General features: G+C 48.3%; 1 protein-coding gene across 4 annotated transcripts in view; it reads left to right on the top strand.

Annotated features, from left to right (window-relative positions):
- Positions 1-21,825, top strand: part of LOC110503411 (cytoplasmic dynein 2 heavy chain 1) — a 225,706-nt gene that overhangs the window by 108,802 nt on the left and 95,079 nt on the right. For all 4 annotated transcript variants that reach the window (XM_036961600.1, XM_036961598.1, XM_036961599.1 and 1 more), the window contains 3 exons: positions 3,578-3,712; positions 4,841-4,984; positions 14,190-14,279. In XM_036961600.1, coding sequence (XP_036817495.1) covers positions 3,578-3,712; positions 4,841-4,984; positions 14,190-14,279 — 369 coding nt within the window. The remainder of the gene's footprint in view (positions 1-3,577; positions 3,713-4,840; positions 4,985-14,189; positions 14,280-21,825) is intronic.

Genomic DNA, 21,825 nt, shown 5'->3' with positions numbered 1-21,825 from the left:
AAGACAATGCTAGACCTCATGTGGCTGGAGTGTGTCAGCAGTTCCTGCAAGAGGAAGGCATTGATGCTATGGACTGGCCCGCCCGTTCCCCATACCTGAATCCTATTGAGCACATCTGGGACATCATGTCTCGCTCCATCCACCAACGCCACGTTGCACCACAGACTGTCCAGGAGTTGGCGGATGCTTTAGTCCAGGTCTGGTAGGAGATCCTTCAGGAGACCATCCTCCACCTCATCAGGAGCATGCCCAGGCGTTGTAGCGAGGTCATACAGGCACGTGGAGGCCACACACACTACTGAGCCTCATTTTGACTTGTTTTAAGGACATTACATCAAAATTGGATCAGCCTGTAGTGTGGTTTTCCACTTTAATTTTGAGTGTGGCTCCAAATCCAGACCTCCATGGGTTGATACATTTGATTTCCATTGATCATTTTTGTGTGATTTTGTTGTCAGCACATTCAACTATGTAAAGAAAAAAGTATTTAATAAGAATATTTCATTCATTCAGATCTAGGATGTGTTATTTTAGTGTTCCCTTTATTTTTTGTTGAGCAGTGTATTTTTATACACACAGACACTCACGCTGGAAGAGTCTCTGTTGGAGGTACACACACACACACATATGTGTGTGTGTGTGTGTGTGTGTGTGTATATATATACGTATACATATACATATATATACACACACACACACACACACACACACACACACACACAGTCACTCACGCTAGAAGAGTCTTCATGCAATCCACACACACTTAGTCACTGTAGAGAGGAATACCTTGTGGAAGTATACTGAACACAAATATAAACGCAACAAAAAACAATTTCAAAGAGTTTACTGACATCAAATAAACGAATTAGTCCCTGATCTATGGATTTCACATGACTGGGAGTATAGCTGTGATTCTGTTGGTCACAAATAACTTACAAAAACGTAGGGTTGTGGATCAGAAACCCAGTCAGTATCTGGTGTGACCACACACACACACAACCGCAGACCACGTGTTACCACGTTGAAGGTGACTTATGGTAGAAAAAATGAACATTAAATTCTCTGGCAACCGCTCCGGTGGACATTCCTGCAGTCAGCATGCCGATTGCATACTCCCTCAAAACTTGAGACATCTGTAGCATTGTGTTGTGTGCCAAAACCTGTGTAATGATCATGCTGTTTAGTCAGCTTCTTGATATGCCACCTGTCAGGTGGATGGAATATCTCGGCGAAGGAGAAATTCTCACTAACAGGGAGGTAAACTAATTTGTGCACAAAATTTGTGTGAAATAAGGTTTTTGTGGACAATGTGTGGGATATTTTTACTTCATCTCATGAAACGTAACCAACACTTTACATGTTGAGTTTATATTTGTGTTCAGTGCAGCTATAATATATCTGATTAGATATTCTGACATGTTTCACTGCCGTTTGAACTTCATACCACTTCCTCATTATGCACAAAATGTCCACTTCTCAGTCCTTTCAGTTAGAACACAACTCAATGTCACTTTCTGCTGTACATCACACAATCTCTCTAACTTCTACTGTACATCACACAATCTCTCTAACTTCTACTGTACATCACACAATCTCTCTAACTTCTACTGTACGTCACACAATCTCTCTAACTTCTACTGTACATCACACAATCTCTCTAACTTCTACTGAACATCACACAATCTCTCTAACTTCTACTGTACATCACACAATCTCTAACTTCTACTGTACGTCACACAATCTCTCTAACTTCTACTGTACATCACACAATCTCTCTAACTTCTGTTGAACATCACACAATCTCTCTAACTTCTACTGTACATCACACAATCTCTAACTTCTACTGTACATCACACAATCTTTCTAACTTCTACTGTACATCACACAATCTTTCTAACTTCTACTGTACATCACACAATCTCTCTAACTTCTGTTGAACATCACACAATCTCTCTCTAACTTCTACTGTACATCACACAATCTCTCTAACTTCTACTGTACATCACACAATCTCTCTAACTTCTACTGTACATCACACAATCTCTCTAACTTCTGTTGAACATCACACAATCTCTCTAACTTCTACTGTACATCACACAATCTCTAACTTCTACTGTACATCACACAATCTTTCTAACTTCTACTGTACATCACACAATCTCTAACTTCTACTGTACGTCACACAATCTCTCTAACTTCTACTGTACGTCACACAATCTCTCTAACTTCTACTGTACATCACACAATCTCTCTAACTTCTACTGTACATCACACAATCTCTCTAACTTCTACTGTACATCACACAATCTCTCTAACTTCTGCTGTACATCACACAATCTCTCTCTAACTTCTGCTGTACATCACACAATCTCTCTCTAACTTCTGCTGAACATCACACAATCTCTCCCTAACTTCTACTGAACATCACACAATCTCTCCCTAACTTCTGCTGAACATCACACAATCTCTCCCTAACTTCTGCTGAACATCACACAATCTCTCCCTAACTTCTACTGTACATCACACAATCTCTCTAACTTCTACTGTACATCACACAATCTCTCTAACTTCTACTGTACATCACACAATCTCTAACTTCTGCTGTACATCACACAATCTCTCTCTAACTTCTGCTGAACATCACACAATCTCTCCCTAACTTCTACTGAACATCACACAATCTCTCCCTAACTTCTGCTGTACATCACACAATCTCCCTAACTTCTACTGTACATCACACAATCTCTCTAACTTCTGCTGTACATCACGCAATCTCTCTCTAACTTCTGCTGTACATCACACAATCTCTCTCTAACTTCTACTGAACATCACACAATCTCTCCCTAACTTCTACTGTACATCACATAATCTCTCCCTAACTTCTACTGAACATCACACAATATCCCTAACTTCTACTGAACATCACACAATCTCTCCCTAACTTCTACTGTACATCACACAATCTCTCTAACTTCTACTGTACATCACACAATCTCTCTAACTTCTACTGTACAACACACAATCTCTAACTTCTACTGTACATCACACAATCTCTCTAACTTCTGCTGTACATCACACAATCTCTCTAACTTCTGCTGTACATCACACAATCTCTCTAACTTCTGCTGTACATCACACAATCTCTCTAACTTCTACTGTACATCACACAATCTCTCTAACTTCTGCTGTACATCACACAATCTCTCTAACTTCTACTGTACATCACACAATCTCTCTAACTTCTGCTGTACATCACACAATCTCTAACTTCTACTGTACATCACACAATCTCTAACTTCTACTGTACATCACACAATCTCTCTAACTTCTGCTGTACATCACACAATCTCTCTAACTTCTGCTGTACATCACACAATCTCTCTAACTTCTACTGTACATCACACAATCTCTCTAACTTCTGCTGTACATCACACAATCTCTCCAACTTCTGCTGTACATCACACAATCTCTCTAACTTCTACTGTCCTTCCTCTGTATCTTTCTCCTCCTCTTCTCTCTTTCTCTCTCTCTTTCTCTCTCTCTTTCTCTCTCTCTTCTTTCTCTCTCCTGTCTCTAGACTTTGGCTACAGCTCAGGGGAATATCCTGGAGAATAAGGAGCTGATCGATTCTCTGAACCAGACCAAGTCTAGCAGCGCCCTCATACAGGACTCACTGAGGGAGTCACACAGACTCCAGGCCTCCCTGGACCAGGTACATGTGCGCACACACACACACACACACACACACACTCCGCTTCCTCTCACACACTGAGCTGTAAACCTCCTCATCAACCTCCCATAGGGTTTGTACACAAAACCCCAAACTGCTGTGTGTGAATGACAGAGGAGAATACATCAACCAATCACAGGAGAATAGCAGAGTCTGGAGTCTGTCAGAACAGATGGAACACTCCGAGAGAGAGGGGGGTGAAAGAGAGATGAGACAGAGATGCTCTGGGGTGAGAGAGAGAGTGATTGGAGAAAGATTGAGTGTGAGAGATTGATTGAGGAAGACAGGGTGCATGAGAGGGAGAGAGATGGAGAGTCGGAGGAAGGGAGAGAGTGATTGAAGAGGAGAATAAGACTGAATGGTTAAGCTAAATGGATACTGTGTGTTGCTGTGTGTTGCCGTTTGTGTTACTCTGTGTTACGCTGTGTGTTACTCTGTGTTACGCTGTGTGTTACTCTGTGTTACGCTGTGTGTTACTCTGTGTTACGCTGTGTGTTACTCTGTGTTACGCTGTGTGTTACTCTGTGTGTGTTACTCTGTGTGTTGGGGAAAGATTTCTTTATTTATTTAATCATAAGCATTTAGACCAAGGTCATTGTCTGTCTGTCTGGCTGTCACCCTGGCTGGCTGGCTGGCTGGCTGGCTGGCTGGCTGGCTGGCTGGCTGGCCGGCCGGCTGGCTGTCTGTCTGTGTGTGTGCTCATTGAGCAGTGTCTCTATCAACTCAATTAACCATGAGGACATTGAGTCCCACATGATACTTTACAGCCAATTACAGAGAAGTGTATTATTAACAGCAATGTTGGTTTTAATTGTGGGTTTCTTTTGGCCTTTGTCAAGATGGGATGGAGTTGAGGTGTGCTCAAGTCTGTGTGTGTGTCTGTACCTGAACCTCTGTTTGTGCATGAGGAAAATATAATTATTCCTCTAGGGGGCAGTGTGATACCAGTTCTGATGGTCTCTCTCCTCCCGTTTCTTCCTCTTCTCCTCTTCCTCTTCTCCCTTACCTCTTCCTCTTCTCGTCTCCCTCTTCCTCCTCTTTCCTCCCTCCTCCCTCTTGGTCTTTCTCCTCTCCCTTCCCTTCCCTCTGTCTCTCCCTCTCTCTCCCCAGGAGCGTGATGCATACCTGCCGTTAGCTGAAAGTGCCAGTAAGATGTATTTTGTCATAACAGACCTCTCTAGGATCAACAACATGTACCGTTTCAGCCTGGCCTCCTTCCTACGTCTGTTTCAGAGAGCACTGCAGAGCAAGAAGGTAACTGACACACTAACACACACACACACACACACACAGAGGGACGTTAATCCTGTATTTACAGTGTCCCCAGCCAGACAGAGAGGAAGGGTTCAGCTGTGTTGACATTCTCTCCTAACCTTCTCCAGCCCCTCTGAGCTCCCTATATCTCCTCCCATCAGACCTCCCATCAGACCCCTCTCCTTTCCTCCCATCAGACCCCTCTCCTTTCCTCCCATCAGACCCCTCTCCTTTCCTACCATCAGACCCCTCTCCTTTCCTACCATCAGACCCCTCTCCTTTCCTACCATCAGACCCCTCTCCTTTCCTCCCATCAGACCCTTCTCCTTTCCTCCCATCAGACCCCTCTCCTTTCCTCCCATCAGACCCCTCTCCTTTCCTCCCATCAGACCCCTCTCCTTTCCTACCATCAGACCCCTCTCCTTTCCTACCATCAGACCCCTCTCCTTTCCTACCATCAGACCCCTCTCCTTTCCTACCATCAGACCCCTCTCCTTTCCTCCCATCAGACCCCTCTCCTTTCCTCCCATCAGACCCCTCTCCTCCCATCAGACCCCTCTCCTTTCCTCCCATCAGACCCCTCTCCTTTCCTCCCATCAGACCCCTCTCCTTTCCTCCCATCAGACCCCTCTCCTTTCCTCCCATCAGACCCCTCTCCTTTCCTACCATCAGACCTCTCTCTCCTTTCCTACCATCAGACCCCTCTCCTTTCCTACCATCAGACCCCTCTCCTTTCCTCCCATCAGACCCCTCTCCTTTCCTCCCATCAGACCCCTCTCCTTTCCTCCCATCAGACCCCTCTCCTTTCCTCCCATCAGACCCCTCTCCTTTCCTCCCATCAGACCCCTCTCCTTTTCTCCCATCAGACCCCTCTCCTTTCCTCCCATCAGACCCCTCTCCTTTCCTCCCATCAGACCCCTCTCCTTTCCTCCCATCAGACCCCTCTCCTTTCCTCCCATCAGACCCCTCTCCTTTCCTCCCATCAGACCCCTCTCCTTTCCTCCCATCAGACCCCTCTCCTTTCCTCCCATCAGACCCCTCTCCTTTCCTCCCATCAGACCCCTCTCCTTTCCTCCCATCAGACCCCTCTCCTTTCCTCCCATCAGACCCCTCTCCTTTCCTCCCATCAGACCCATCTCCTCCCATTAGACCCCTCTCCTTTCCTCCCATCAGACACCTCTCCTTTCCTCCCATCAGACACCTCTCCTTTCCTCCCATCAGACACCTCTCCTTTCCTCCCATCAGACACCTCTCCTTTCCTCCCATCAGACACCTCACCTCCCATCAGACCCTACCTCCCATCAGACCTCTCTCTCCTCCCATCAGACCTCTCTCTCCTCCCATCAGACCCCTTTCCTCCCATCAGACCTCTCTCTCCTCCCATCAGACCTCTCTCTCCTCCCATCAGACCCCTCTCCTCCCATCAGACCCCTGTCCTCCCATCAGACCTCTCTACTCCCATCAGACACCTCACCTCCCATCAGACACCTCACCTCCGATCAGACCTCTCTCTCCTCCCATCAGACACCTCACCTCCCATCAGACCCTACCTCCCATCAGACCTCTCTCTCCTCCCATCAGACCCCTTTCCTCCCATCAGACCTCTCTCTCCTCCCATCAGACCTCTCTCACCTCCCATCAGACTCCCCTCACCTCCCATCAGACTCCCCTCACCTCCATCAGACTCCCCTCACCTCCCATCAGATCTATCTCCTCCCATCAGATCTCTCTCCTCCCATCAGACCCCTCTCCTTTCCTCCCATCAGACCTCTCTCACCTCCCATCAGACTCCCCTCACCTCCCATCAGACTCCCCTCACCTCCCATCAGACTCCCCTCACCTCCCATCAGACTCCCCTCACCTCCCATCAGATCTCTCTCCTCCCATCAGATCGCTCTCCTCCCATCAGACCCCTCTCCTTTCCTCCCATCAGACCCCTCTCCTTTCCTCCCGTCAGACCCCTCTCCTTTCCTCCCATCAGACCCCTTTCCTCCCATCAGACTCCTCTCCTTTCCTCCCATCAGACCTCTCTCCTCCCATCAGACCCCTCTCCTCACATCAGACCTCTCTCTCCTCCCATCAGACCCCTCTCCTCCCATCAGACTCCTCTCTCCTCCCATCAGACTCCTCTCTCCTCCCATCAGACCCCTCTCCTCCATCAGACCCCTCTCCTCCCATCAGACCTCTCTCTCCTCCCATCAGACCTCTCTCTCCTCGCATCAGACCTCTCTCTCTCCCATCAGACTCCTCTCCTCCCATCAGACCTCTCTCATCTCCCATCAGACCCCTCTCCTCACATCAGACCCCTCTCCTCCCATCAGACCTCTCTCTCCTCCCATCAGACCTCTCTCTCCTCCCATCAGACCTCTCTCCTTTCCTCCCATCAGACCTCTCTCCTTTCCTCCCATCAGACCCCTCTCCTTTCTTCCATCAGACCCCTCTCCTTTCCTCCCATCAGACCCCTCTCCTTTCCTCCCGTCAGACCCCTCTCCTTTCCTCCCGTCAGACACCTCTCCTTTCCTCCCGTCAGACACCTCTCCTTTCCTCCCGTCAGACACCTCTCCTTTCCTCCCGTCAGACACCTCTCCTTTCCTCCCGTCAGACACCTCTCCTTTCCTCCCGTCAGACACCTCTCCTTTCCTCCCGTCAGACACCTCTCCTTTCCTCCCGTCAGACACCTCTCCTTTCCTCCCGTCAGACACCTCTCCTTTCCTCCCGTCAGACACCTCTCCTTTCCTCCCGTCAGACACCTCTCCTTTCCTCCCGTCAGACACCTCTCCTTTCCTCCCGTCAGACACCTCTCCTTTCCTCCCGTCAGACACCTCTCCTGTCCTCCCGTCAGACCCCTTTCCTCCCATCAGACACCTCTCCTTTCCTCCCACCAGACACCTCTCCTTTCCTCCCATCAGACACCTCTCCTGTCCTCCCATCAGACACCTCTCCTGTCCTCCCATCAGACCTCTTTCCTCCCATCAGACCCCTCTCATCCCATCAGACCCCTCTCCTTTCCTCCCATCAGACCCCTTTCCTCCCATCAGACCCCTCTCCTCTCCTCCCATCAGACCCCTCTCCTCCCATCAGACCCCTTCCTCCCATTAGACACCTCTCCTTTCCTCCCATCAGACCCCTCTCCTTTCCTCCCATCAGACACCTCTCCTTTCCTCCCATCAGACACCTCTCCTGTCCTCCCATCAGACCCCTTTCCTCCCATCAGACACCTCTCCTTTCCTCCCACCAGACACCTCTCCTTTCCTCCCATCAGACACCTTTCCTGTCCTCCCATCAGACACCTTTCCTGTCCTCCCATCAGACACCTCTCCTGTCCTCCCATCAGACCTCTTTCCTCCCATCATACCCCTCTCCTCCCATCAGACCCCTCTCATCCCATCAGACCCCTCTCCTTTCCTCCCATCAGACCCCTTTCCTCCCATCAGACCCCTCTCCTCTCCTCCCATCAGACCCCTCTCCTCCCATCAGACCCCTTTCCTCCTATTAGACACCTCTCCTTTCCTCCCGTCAGACCCCTCTCCTTTCCTCCCATCAGACCCCTCTCCTTTCCTCCCATCAGACCCCTCTCCTTTCCTCCCATCAGACCCCTCTCCTTTCATCCCATCAGACCCCTCTCCTCCCATCAGACCCCTTTCCTCCCATTAGACCCCTCTCCTTTCCTCCCATCAGACACCTCTCCTTTCCTCCCATCAGACACCTCTCCTTCCATCAGACACCTCTCCTTTCCTTCCATCAGACCCCTCTCCTTTCCTCCCATCAGACCCCTCTCCTTTCCTCCCATCAGACCCCTCTCCTTTCCTCCCATCAGACCCCTCTCCTTTCCTCCCATCAGACCCCTCTCCTTTCCTCCCATCAGACCCCTCTCCTTTCCTCCCATCAGACCCCTCTCCTTTCCTCCCATCAGACCTCTCTCCTCACATCAGACCTCTCTCTCCTCCCATCAGACCCCTCTCCTCCCATCAGACTCCTCTCTCCTCCCATCAGACTCCTCTCTCCTCCCATCAGACCTCTCTCATCTCCCATCAAACTCCTCTCTCCTCCCATAAGACCTCTCTCTCCTCCCATCAGACCTCTCTCCTCCCATCAGACCTCTCTCTCCTCCCATCAGACCTCTCTCTCCTCCCATCAGACCTCTCTCTCCTCCCATCAGACCTCTCTCTCCTCCCATCAGACCTCTCTCACCTTCCATCAGATCTCTCTCTCCTCCCATCAGACCTCTCTCACCTCCCATCAGACTCCTCTCTCCTCCCATCAGGAGGTACTAGGTATAGTCATGGTATGATAATGGGATCCGGAGGTACTGGGTGTAGTCATGGTATGATAATGGGATCAGGACAGACTGGGTGTAGTCATGGTATGATAATTGGGATCAGGACAGACTGGGTGTAGTCATGGTATGATATTGGGATCAGGAGGTACTAGGTGTAGTCATGGTATGATAATGGGATCAGGAGGTACTGGGTGTAGTCATGGTATGATATTGGGATCAGGAGGGGTGTAGTCATGGTGGGATAATGGGATCAGGAGGTACTGGGTGTAGTCATGGTATGATAATGGGATCCGGAGGTACTGGGTGTAGTCATGGTATGATAATAGGATCAGGAGGGACTGGGTGTAGTCATGGTGGGATAATGGGATCAGGAGGGGTGTAGTCATGGTGGGATAATGGGATCAGGAGGTGTGTAGTCATGGTGGGATAATGGGATCTGGAGGTATGCAGTCGTGGTATGATAATGGGATCAGGAGGTACTGGGTGTAGTCATGGTACGATAATGGGATCCGGAGGTACTGGGTGTAGTCATGGTATGATAATGGGATCCGGAGGTACTGGGTGTAGTCATGGTATGATAATGGGATCAGGAGGTACTGGGTGTAGTCATGGTATGATAATGGGATCCGGAGGTACTGGGTGTAGTCATGGTATGATATGGGATCTGGAGGGATGTAGTCATGGTGGGATAATGGGATCAAGAGGGACTGGGTGTAGTCATGGTATGATAATGGGATCAGGAGGTACTGGGTGTAGTCATGGTATGATAATGGGATCCGGAGGTACTGGGTGTAGTCATGGTATGATATGGGATCTGGAGGGATGTAGTCATGGTGGGATAATGGGATCAAGAGGGACTGGGTGTAGTCATGTTGGGATAATGGGATCAGGAGGTACTGGCCCCTCACACACACAGACACACTTTTTCCCCATTTGCTAGATATTTATCTTCTCAGCCCACCTCAACCTTTCCATTTTCTGAAATAAACACACAGAGAGTTTGGCTGGCTGTTGCTTCGGTGACCAGCTGCTGCTTGGCGAAATTCCTGGATGGCACCGTTTACAAAGAGAACCCATGGGATTTGGGGAATTAGCGCTTAGTCTCACCCCAACGAGAGTTCACACACTGTACAACAGCCTGAGTTGAGTGTGTCGCTGAACATTTCTCTCGGCTTGTGTGTGTGTGTGTGTGTGTGTGTGTGTGTGTGTTTGTTTGTGTGTACTGTGAGCTATGTATGATCTATGATCGGTAGATGGTTTCAGAGATGAGATGAGGCAGTAAGGGGGAGAGATGAGGAGAGATACTGAGGTCATAGAGAATAGAGATGAGGAGAGATACTGAGGTCATAGAGAATAGAGATGACGGCAGTAAGGGAGAGATACTGAGGTCATAGAGAATAGAGATGAAGGCAGTAAGGGAGAGAGGCCTGGCTTGATTCTCTCCACTTTATTTATTTCTCTGATCCCTATACCTTGGGACTTTAGTGTAATTGGACATGACATGGTTTGTTTGTGTGTGTGTGCGTGTGCGTGTGTGGAAATTGGACAGAGCAGGCTCTAACCCTGCACCCTTCCCTATGATGACTCCATTCCACACCCTCTCTGACAGCTTTACTGGCGACCCCCAACCCAGCTGCCACTTCAAGGAGAACTTCAAACGTGTGTGTGTGTGTGTGTGTGTGTGTGTGTGTGTGTGTGTGTGTGTGTGTGTAATTGAGGAGAATTAGTTCTGTCCGTGCACTGCAGTTGATGGGGCCTTCAGACGGTCGTGTTCCCATTGAGATGTGCTCTGAATGAGAGAGAGGGGGAGACCGTGTAATGGGTGTGTTTTATACACACAGGGAAGAGAGAGGGACTATAGGAGGAGGAATAGAATGGAGAATGGAGTGGAGAGACTGGAGAGGAGGGGGAATGGAGGGGGTTAGGGTGAGACTGGAGAGGAGGGGGAATGGAGGGGGATAGGGTGAGACTGGAGAGGAGGGGGAATGGTGAGACTGGAGAGGAGGGGGAATGGAGGGGGAATGGTGAGACTGGAGAGGAGGGGGAGTGGAGGGGGGATAGGGTGAGACTGGAGAGGAGGGGGAGTGGAGGGGGGATAGGGTGAGACTGGAGAGGAGGGGGAGTGGAGGGGGGATAGGGTGAGACTGGAGAGGAGGGGGAATGGTGAAACTGGAGAGGAGGGGGAATGGAGGGGGATAGGGTGAGACTGGAGAGGAGGGGGAATGGTGAGACTGGAGAGGAGGGGGAATGGAGAGACTGGAGAGGAGGGGGAATGGAGACACTGGAGAGGAGGGGGAATGGTGAGACTGGAGAGGAGGGGGAGTGGAGGGGGGATAGGGTGAGACTGGAGAGGAGGGGGAGTGGAGGGGGGATAGGGTGAGATTGGAGAGGAGGGGGAGTGGAGGGGGGATAGGGTGAGACTGGAGAGGAGGGGGAATGGTGAGACTGGAGAGGAGGGGGGATAGGGTGAGACTGGAGAGGAGGGAGAATGGTGAGACTGGAGAGGAGGGGGGATAGGGTGAGACTGGAGAGGAGGGGGAATGGTGAGACTGGAGAGGAGGGGGAATGGAGAGACTGGAGAGGAGGGGGAATGGAGACACTGGAGAGGAGGGGGAATGGTGAGACTGGAGAGGAGGGGAGTGGAGGGGGGATAGGGTGAGACTGGAGAGGAGGGGGAGTGGAGGGGGGATAGGGTGAGATTGGAGAGGAGGGGGAGTGGAGGGGGATAGGGTGAGACTGGAGAGGAGGGGGAATGGTGAGACTGGAGAGGAGGGGGGATAGGGTGAGACTGGAGAGGAGGGAGAATGGTTGAGACTGGAGAGGAATGGGGATAGGGTGAGACTGGAGAGGAGGGGGAATGGTGAGACTGGAGAGGAGGGGGAGTGGAGGGGGGATAGGGTGAGACTGGAGAGGAGGGGGAATGGTGAGACTGGAGAGGAGGGGGGATAGGGTGAGACTGGAGAGGAGGGAGAATGGTGAGACTGGAGAGGAGGGGGGATAGGGTGAGACTGGAGAGGAGGGGGGATAGGGTGAGACTGGAGAGGAGGGGGAATGGTGAGACTGGAGAGGAGGGGGAATGGAGGGGGATAGGGTGAGACTGGAGAGGAGGGGGAATGGTGAGACTGGAGAGGAGGGGGAATGGAGAGACTGGAGAGGAGGGGGAATGGAGACACTGGAGAGGAGGGGGAATGGTGAGACTGGAGAGGAGGGGGAGTGGAGGGGGGATAGGGTGAGACTGGAGAGGAGGGGGAGTGGAGGGGGGATAGGGTGAGATTGGAGAGGAGGGGGAGTGGAGGGGGGATAGGGTGAGACTGGAGTGGAGGGGGAATGGTGAGACTGGAGAGGAGGGGGGATAGGGTGAGACTGGAGAGGAGGGAGAATGGTGAGACTGGAGAGGAGGGGGGATAGGGTGAGACTGGAGAGGAGGGGGAATGGTGAGACTGGAGAGGAGGGGGAGTGGAGGGGGGATAGGGTGAGACTGGAGAGGAGGGGGAGTGGAGGGGGGGATAGGGTGAGACTGGAGAGGAGGGGGAGTGGAGGGGGGATAGGATGAGACTGGAGAGGAGGGGGAGTGGAGGGGGGATAGGATGAGACTGGAGAGGAGGGGGAGTGGAGGGGGGATAGGGTGAGACTGGAGAGGAGGGGGAATGGTGAGACTGGAGAGGAGGGGGGATAGGGTGAGACTGGAGAGGAGGGAGAATGGTGAGACTGGAGAGGAGGGGGGATAGGGTGAGACTGGAGAGGAGGGGGAATGGTGAGACTGGAGAGGAGGGGGAGTGGAGGGGGGATAGGGTGAGACTGGAGAGGAGGGGGAGTGGAGGGGGGATAGGGTGAGACTGTAGAGGATGGGGAGTGGAGGGGGGATAGGGTGAGACTGGAGAGGAGGGGGAGTGGAGGGGGGATAGGGTGAGACTGGAGAGGAGGGGGAGTGGAGGGGGGATAGGGTGAGACTTGAGAGGAGGGGGAGTGGAGGGGGGATAGGGTGAGACTGGAGAGGAGGGGGAGTGGAGGGGGGATAGGGTGAGACTGGAGAGGAGGGGGAGAGGAGGGGGGATAGGGTGAGACTGGAGAGGAGGGGGAGTGGAGGGGGGATAGGGTGAGACTGGAGAGGAGGGGGAGTGGAGGGGGGATAGGGTGAGACTGGAGAGGAGGGGGGATAGGGTGAGACTGGAGAGGAGGGGGAGAGGAGGGGGGATAGGGTGAGACTGGAGAGGAGGGGGAGTGGAGGGGGGGAGAGTTCTGCTAACTATCTTCCATGTTTTTAGCACATAACTATCACTATTGGCCCATCCTCAACACATCAATAAATCACAGTGCTGTGAAGGGTAAATAAATCGCACTGCTGTGAAGGGTAAATAAATCACACTGCTGTGAAGGGTAAATAAATCACAGTGCTGTGAAGGGTAAATAAATCACAGTGCTGTGAAGGGTAAATATATCACAGTGCCATGAAGGGTAAATAAATCACAGTGCTGTGAAGGGTAAATAAATCACAGTGCTGTGAAGGGTAAATAAATCACAGTGCTGTGAAGGGTAAATATATCACAGTGCTGTGAAGGGTAAATAAATCACAGTGCTGTGAAGGGTAAATAAATCACAGTGCTGTGAAGGGTAAATAAATCACAGTGCTGTGAAGGGTAAATAAATCACAGTGCTGTGAAGGGTAAATACATCGCAGTGCTGTGAAGGGTAAATAAATCACAGTGCTGTGAAGGGTAAATAAATCACAGTGCTGTGAAGGGTAAATAAATCACAGTGCTGTGAAGGGTAAATAAATCACAGTGCTGTGAAGGGTAAATAAATCACAGTGCTGTGAAGGGTAAATAAATCACAGTGCTGTGAAGGGTAAATATATCACATTGCCATGTGACTCGTTTGTTTTACAATGTAACTGACAGCTGTCATCCATCTATCACCCGTCCCCAGGAAGCAGAGACTACGGAGGCCAGGATAGCAGCCCTGGAGGCCAGTCTGAAGAGCATGGTGTACGACTACGTCTGCCGCTCACTCTTCAAGGTCAGAACACACACATGAATACACTGGAGTCAAGGACAGGCGATGTACAGAATAAGGTGTCTGCTGGTAGGACAGACGTGTGTGTGTGTGTGTCACAGGAGTTTGGTGGCACCTTAATTGAGGAGGACGGCTACATCAAACACATGGTTTCCATGGTTTCCAGGTGTTTGATGCCATTCCATCGCGCTGTTCCAAGACATTAGTATGAGCCGTCCTCCCCTCACCAGCCTCCGTGTGTGTGTGTGTGTGTGTGTGTCAGTCAATAGATATGGCTGGAGGACAGACAGTATCTGCATTAACCTCTCAGCTCAGTCCATCTGCTGCCGTCCTCACATTAACATAGATGAGACACTGGATTACATTAACATGAGGCTACGCTGTTCCTCTGTCGAGAGAGAGAGAGAGAGAGCAGCTAGCTAGCTATGGCTAAGGTGATATCGGTTGGTTTGACAGGTTCCAGGTGTTGTTGCTGTCAGTGTGTCAGTCTCTCGCTTTCTTTTTCTCACTCCCTTCCCTTCTGTCACTGGATCGGCAGTCCACACGCACACACAGATAATGAAATAGTATCATAAAGGGGAGTTTAAGTAACCTATAATAACAGGCTTCCTCTGGTCAAGTAGTAATCTCTGCTGAATCACACCTGAAAAACTTAGTCTGATTAGTCAGGACTGGTGCTAGAGGACACTGGACCTCTGAAATGCCAGTGTGTGTGTGTGGAGAGCAGCAGCACTCTGCATGAGCATCACGTCGGAGCAGAGGGAATGCTGGGTAACGGCGGAGTGGAAAGGTCAGGCTTTGAGATGAGACGCTCTGAAGTTTTCCTTTTGTTCTCCAACACACACACAAACACACACACTCCTTATATCCTATCAGAGAGACACACACACACACAAACCCACAGCCACACACACCATATATCCTACCAGAGACACACACACACACACACCATATATCCTACCAGAGACACACACACCATATATCCTACCAGAGACACACACACACACACACCATATATCCTACCAGAGACACACACACCATATATCCTACCAGACACACACACACCATATATCCTACCAGACACACACACACCATATATCCTACCAGACACACACACACCATATATCCTACCAGAGACACGAGAGTAAACAAAAGAGGCGTGTGTTTGAGTTTTTATTGGAGTTCTGAATACTTCATCTCCTCTGAGAGAAAGAAATTAGGCAAAAGTTCTCGTTACATTTAGAATGCTTAGCAGGACAGGAAATGATCTAATTCATGCACTTATCAAGAGAACATCCCTACTGCCTCTGATCTGGAGAACTCACTAAACACGCATGCTTTATTTGTAAATTATATCTGAGTGTTGGAGCTTTCCCCTGGCTATCTGTAAATTAAAGGGTGGGAGATCACAATTGTCAGTATTCAATGTCCATCGATGTCTGAGTACGTTGGGAGATGAATGGTTTCGAATGGGGATGGCTTCTGCCTCTGGTTTAAAAGGTTGCATGTTGGTATCAGCAATAGAAAGTTATTTTTCATGTTTTAGTTTCCCACACCTTAACCCTTCAGAATGAATTTTTAACCTTAAGAATTCGTAATTAATGCCTAAAGTTAACCTTAAACACTTTTGAAATTTGTCATTTGAGAGACAGGGATGAACATCTAATTGTGACGTGAGACTATGAGAGTTTGGAGAGAAAGCCGTCCCCCGGCCATAGTTTGAGTGACAGTTCCATTTGAGGCAGAGTCTTCCCAGATCACCTCTAACTCAACACAGCCACAAGGCCGCTCCCGAATCACTACCTCTCAGCCCAGCAACACAGACAACTCCACAGAGAACTGTGTGTGTGTGTGTGTGTGTCTGAGACGTGTGTCTGTAGAGACTCTGTCCCTCTCTGTTTTAGTTCACACAGAGACAGAGTCCCACCAGGTAAGCAGTGTGCGTCCGTTCTCTCTCTATCTTTATTTAAACACGACAGCACAGATGACAGGCGACAGCTCTGACACACCCATCCTACGTCATGTGACAACGATAGTGAAGTTTTACTGGAAAGATCCCCACAGACAAAACCTCCAAGGTCACACCACAAAATGGAATGGAAATAACAGACTTTACTTTCACTGAATACTGAATAAGGCACATGCAGTAGTGGTGTGTGGGTAAAATCACTGGGGAAGGCTCCCCAAAGCCATATTACAACCTACAGTATGTGTTGTGATAATTGCGTTGTTTGCGCTATAACCTGTTAGATAAGATGTCTTGACACGGTGATATATAGGCCTAAAGGCCTAGACAATAAGAAGACACATTGGCATAATAAATTCAACCACACCTTTGTTTCATCACAAAACCTTATAGCAACCTCTGTCCGGTGAAGCATGTCCAGTAACAGTTACATGACCTACAGCATGGTCAAGCAAGTTAATGTTTCTGACATTTTCAGACCACTAAACAACTATTGATTTAGATCCACAAAATTACCACAAGTTGCATCCATTAAGGAAAGGGCCAAATTTACCTAGCTGGCTAGCTAGCCACCGGAAGACAACAACACAATGAGATGCAACAATTCAAGTGTATCTGTCAATGATATAAATGCTCTCAGTGGGATTTGATAGGAGTGCAGCCAATTCCAAGCTGGCTTCTGTTGACACTTTTTTTTGTGTGCCGGGACCATTCAGTTATACTCACTCAGTTTAGCGCAACAACTGATTTAGATTGTTTGTTGTTGTCAAGGAAGGCCAGATGCCCGCTGGCTGTTGGGTTATCTGGGGTAGTCACTGTGGGGCTATCTGGGGTAGTCACTGTGGGGTAGTCACCGTGGGGCTATCTGGGGCATAGCACCGTGGGGCTATCTGGGGCATAGCACCGTGGGGCTATCTGGGGCATAGCACCGTGGGGCTATCTGGGGCATAGCACCGTGGGGCTATCTGGGGCATAGCACCGTGGGGCTATCTGGGGTTGGTGTAGGACATTGTATAGAACACTCAGCATTAGACCACTTAAAGGAAAACTCCAAAGTGATATTTTGGTATTTGTTTCATTAGTCCATGGTTGAAATTGTCCCACAATGTTTTGCTTGTCATCAATCAAGATATGTAAATACAGAATTCATCATATGAAGCAAAACATGTTGAGACTATGTCTACATTGGACTAATGAAGGTTGTTTTTGGGTGGCGTTTTATCTTTAATTAGAGAGTGCATTGAGCTTTCACTCTTAATTGGTTCCAGGTGCGCTTGTGTGTGTTTTGGTTTTACTTTCCAGAAGTCCTCACAAGGATCGTAAAACAAGGAAAACTCGGACAAGTGTGGACATTTTGCCGGTCACCACAAAGAAAATAGCTATTTCAGGCTTAAGTGTTTGGTTTAGGGTTACAGTTATTGTTAGGGTTAGGACAGTAAAACAAACATGAGTGTTTGTATAATAATTATAATAGTAATAATAGTTTGGTGGGTGCTTATATTCCTCGTGTTTCACACGTGTATTGGAAAAGTGTTTTTTGCATATTAACCCACTCTCCCTGGGACTCTCTCGGAGAGTGGAGGCACAGTCAGGGTCTGCCATTATCAGCAGCGACCCTGGAGCAGTTAGGGTTCAGGGCACAGCGACAGATATTTCACCTTGTTCGCTCAGGGATTAGAATTGTCAACCTTTCGGTGACTGGCCCAACGCTGTGTGTTTGTGTTTGTTGCCTCCACTCTGCTGTGGTTGTGTGATCATAGAGTGTGTGTCTATCTGACACTGTGACCCTGCCAGGTAAAGCGGGTGAATTAATTGGTTATATATGTTGTGTCTCTTTGAGAAAATGTGCTGTAAATGTTGTAGGGATGGAGTGGTTGAGGCTATGAAAGGTCATGTTGGTGGTACAGTTGAGCTGATGTGTATCTATGTTCCAGATAAAGCTGTGAGGGCTTACAGCTAATATCTGAGGTATGGTCATCATGCTAAGTGTTGTGGTTCATCTGATGAGTCAGTGTTGATACTAATACTGATCGGTCAGATAGGGCTGAGCCTCAGTATAGAAGCTGTTACTGAATAATTCATCCTCAGCTCAGAAAAAAACCTGCGTTAGCAGTCCTAGCACTCCGTGTGTGTGTGTGTCTGCCATATAAATGTGTCTAAGCAGATTGCGAGGAATAGGATAGAGAGTGTGTGTGTGTGTTCAACAGGGTAGATAAATTAGAGATAGCAGTCGTGTGTGTGTGTGTGTGTGTGTGTGTGTGTGTGTGTGTGTGTGTGTGTGTGTGTGTGTGTGGCGACAGAAAAATAGATAAATGTGAGAGTCCAGGTGGGTTTAGCTGGTGAGAATAAATGAATCCTTTGGGCTCCAAACCGCCATGCTCCAGAATCTATCAGCGGGCTGTGTGTCATAAACGGCCCACCCTCAGCATTTATTAGCTGAGGGAATAGGGGATCCAATCTCTGTGTGTCTCTATCTGTCTCTCTCTCTCTCTCTCTCTCTCTCTGTCTCTCTCTCTGTCTCTCTCTCTCTCTCTCTCTCTCTCTCTCTCTGTCTGTCTCTCTCTGTCTCCGTCTCTCTCTGTCTCCCCCCCATTCATTACAAAGGACTTTATTGGCATGGGAAACATGCAGCGTCTCCGACGGGTATTCAGACCCTTTGACTTTTTCCACAAGCCAAAAATGTATTTCTATAAGTATTCAGCCCCTTTGCTATGAGAAAGAGCTCAGGTGCATCCTGTTTCCATTAATCATCCTTGAGATGTTTCTACAACTTGATTGGACGCCACCTGTCGTAAATTATATTGATTGGACATGATTTGGAAAGGCACACAACTTTCTATATAAGGTTCCCCAGTTGACAGTGTATGTCAGAGTGAAAACCAAGCCATGAGGTCGAAGGAATTGTCCGTAGTGCTCAGAAACAAGATTGTGTCGAGGCACAGATCTGGGGAAGTGTACCAGAAAATGACTGCAGCATTGAAGGTCCCCTAGAACACAGTGGCCTCCATCATTCTTAAAAGGAAGAAATTTGTAACGACCAAAACTTTTCCTAGAGCTGGCTGCCCGGCCAAGGGAGAAACTCCCCAAATATAGATGTGCCAAGCTTGTAGCATCATACCCAAGAAGACTCGAGGCTGTAATCGCTGCCAAAAGTGCTTCAACAACGTTGTCTTTACTATCATTAACTGAAGACTTATAGTTTTTATCAAAGATTCTCTGTAATTAAGTATTACGCGATTAGACTGATTAATCATGTAACCGTAATTACTAGGAAGTCGGGGCACCAAGGAAAAATATTTTGATTACAAAGTTATCATTTCCTAAACTATCTTTTCAGATATTATATCTGATCAATTAGTCTTTGAATTAATTAATAATTTACTTTACCTCACTTTAGTCTCATTCCAAACGTCGTAAATTGTTGTAAATTGTTGGTTATCTGCACGAACCCAGTCTTCACTATGAGTCATCCATACATCAATTGTCTTAAATCATTTATTTATTACTAAGTAATTCACAGAAATGCATAATTATCTGGGGTAAGTTACTTAAAAATCATACAATGTGATTTTCAGAATTTTTGTTTTAGATTCCGTCTCTTACAGTTGAAGTGTACCTATGATAAAAAAATGACAGACCTCTACATGCTTTGTAAGTAGGAAACACTGCCGATTTTTGCAGGTTATCAAATACTTGTTCTCCCCACTGTATGTCTTGTTTCCTGAATTGTGTCACATATTAGGGAAGATGCCAGACTTGAGGATAATGCTGAAGAGTTTAAGAATAGCCTATTTGAATTTGTGGTCTGTGTATTTTATCACTTCATTTAGGATACCATCAACACCACAGTCCTTTTTGGGTCGAAGGGTTTGTATTTTGTCCTGTGGCTCATGTAGTTGGAGTATCAAGTGGGTTAAGGTAGTCTTTAATAGCTGAGTAAATGATCATGTATGCTGAACAGAAATATAAACGCAACATGCAACAATTTCAAAGATTTTACTGAGTTACAGTTACTGAGTTACATATATTAAATCAATGTAAATACATTCATTAGGCCCTAATCTATGGATTTCACATGACTGACCAATCAGAACGAGTTTTTCCCCATAAAAGGGGGACAGAAATACTCCGAAGTTTCATCAGCTGTCCGGGTGGCTTGTCTCATCATCCTGCAGGTGAAGAAGCCAGATGTGAGGTCCTGGGCTGGATATGAGGTCCTGGGCTGGGTGTGAGGTCCTGGGCTGGGTGTGAGGTCCTGGGCTGGGTGTGAGGTCCTGGGCTGGGTGTGAGGTCCTGGGCTGGGTGTGAGGTCCTGGGCTGGGTGTGAGGTCCTGGGCTGGGTGTGAGGTCCTGGGCTGGGTGTGAGGTCCTGGGCTGGATGTGAGGTCCTGGGCTGGATGTGAGGCCCATTGGAGGTTCTGCCAATCTGTCGATTGTCGAACATTTCTGAAAAAAAAACCTAACGATAAAGCCTTGTATTTGTATTTTTTAGTCTGGGCTGTTGGTGGTAGGTGCAGACAATTCAGTTGCCCTGCACGCCGGATAGGCAAACTGTTGCCATTTCATGTGTCTGAATTCACAAACTCTGCCTTCCCGGTGGGCCTGGAGAGGAAATCAAGTGCACTATGTCTCCACTGGCCAATCAGATTGCTCAGATGACCGAGTCTGCAGTAACGTAGCAGGCATGAAAGAAAGCTACGGCAAAGTTCATACTGTGAGATTTCAAAACGTTTAAAACCATGACTAGAGAGAGACTGTCAACGAACACAGCAAAGAACTGCTGTTTTTATGAGTTTATGTTTAAGTTCTTACTCAGCACTGTCAACACTTTGTATTCCATAAAATGTGCTTTCTTCCTATTTCCACTCAGCGCTACAACAAGCACTGCAGCAGTAATGAATGAGTAGGAAAGTGTCTCTATAGGCTTGTATTGTTGTTATTATTAGTGGTTTGGGTATTTTTTTCATATCATGGAATAGTTCACTTTCTCTGTTCATAGGAGTAACAACATGAATTTGTGCATGAGGCAGAAATAATGCGGTGGGACTCGAGTTTTGCCATCAGCTGGAAGACGGTGGTGTCCCTTTTTGGTCAGTGTCAGTGGAGGAAAGGGAGAGAGGAAGGATGTTGAGAGACGGACCCTCAATCTGCTGCTCTCTCCCTCAGCTGAGACTGACCATCAGATGGAGGCACCATCAGCCCAGTAAAATAAAAAGCTAATTATTTAAATGTCTGCTCACTCAGCTGTGCCTCACAAGTAATACAACAACGGATCTATTACTGGTGTGATCAGATAGCCTAGCTCAAATTTCGAAATGTCCTGAACAACAATGCATTGGCAGGTAAATTCAAGCAAAGCCAATATGCGGTGATTATGTATTGGGCCTATAGCTTACAGCACAAACCTCATTGCTACAGAACTGTTTTTAATTGGTTAATGTTGAATAGGATTACGTTGTTTAAGTCATGCTAATAAAAAATCAGAGTGGTAGATCTCAGCATTTTGACTCAGATAAGGTTGGTGACCACTGATCTATAGGGTTAGGGGTTAGGGGTTAGGGGTTAGAGGTTGGGGTTAGGGGT

Source organism: Oncorhynchus mykiss, chromosome 24 (assembly GCF_013265735.2).
Source record: "Oncorhynchus mykiss isolate Arlee chromosome 24, USDA_OmykA_1.1, whole genome shotgun sequence".
Taxonomy (NCBI): domain Eukaryota; kingdom Metazoa; phylum Chordata; class Actinopteri; order Salmoniformes; family Salmonidae; genus Oncorhynchus; species Oncorhynchus mykiss.
The sequence above is the reverse complement of the archived record's forward strand: the minus strand, read 5'-3'. Positions and strand labels throughout refer to the sequence as shown.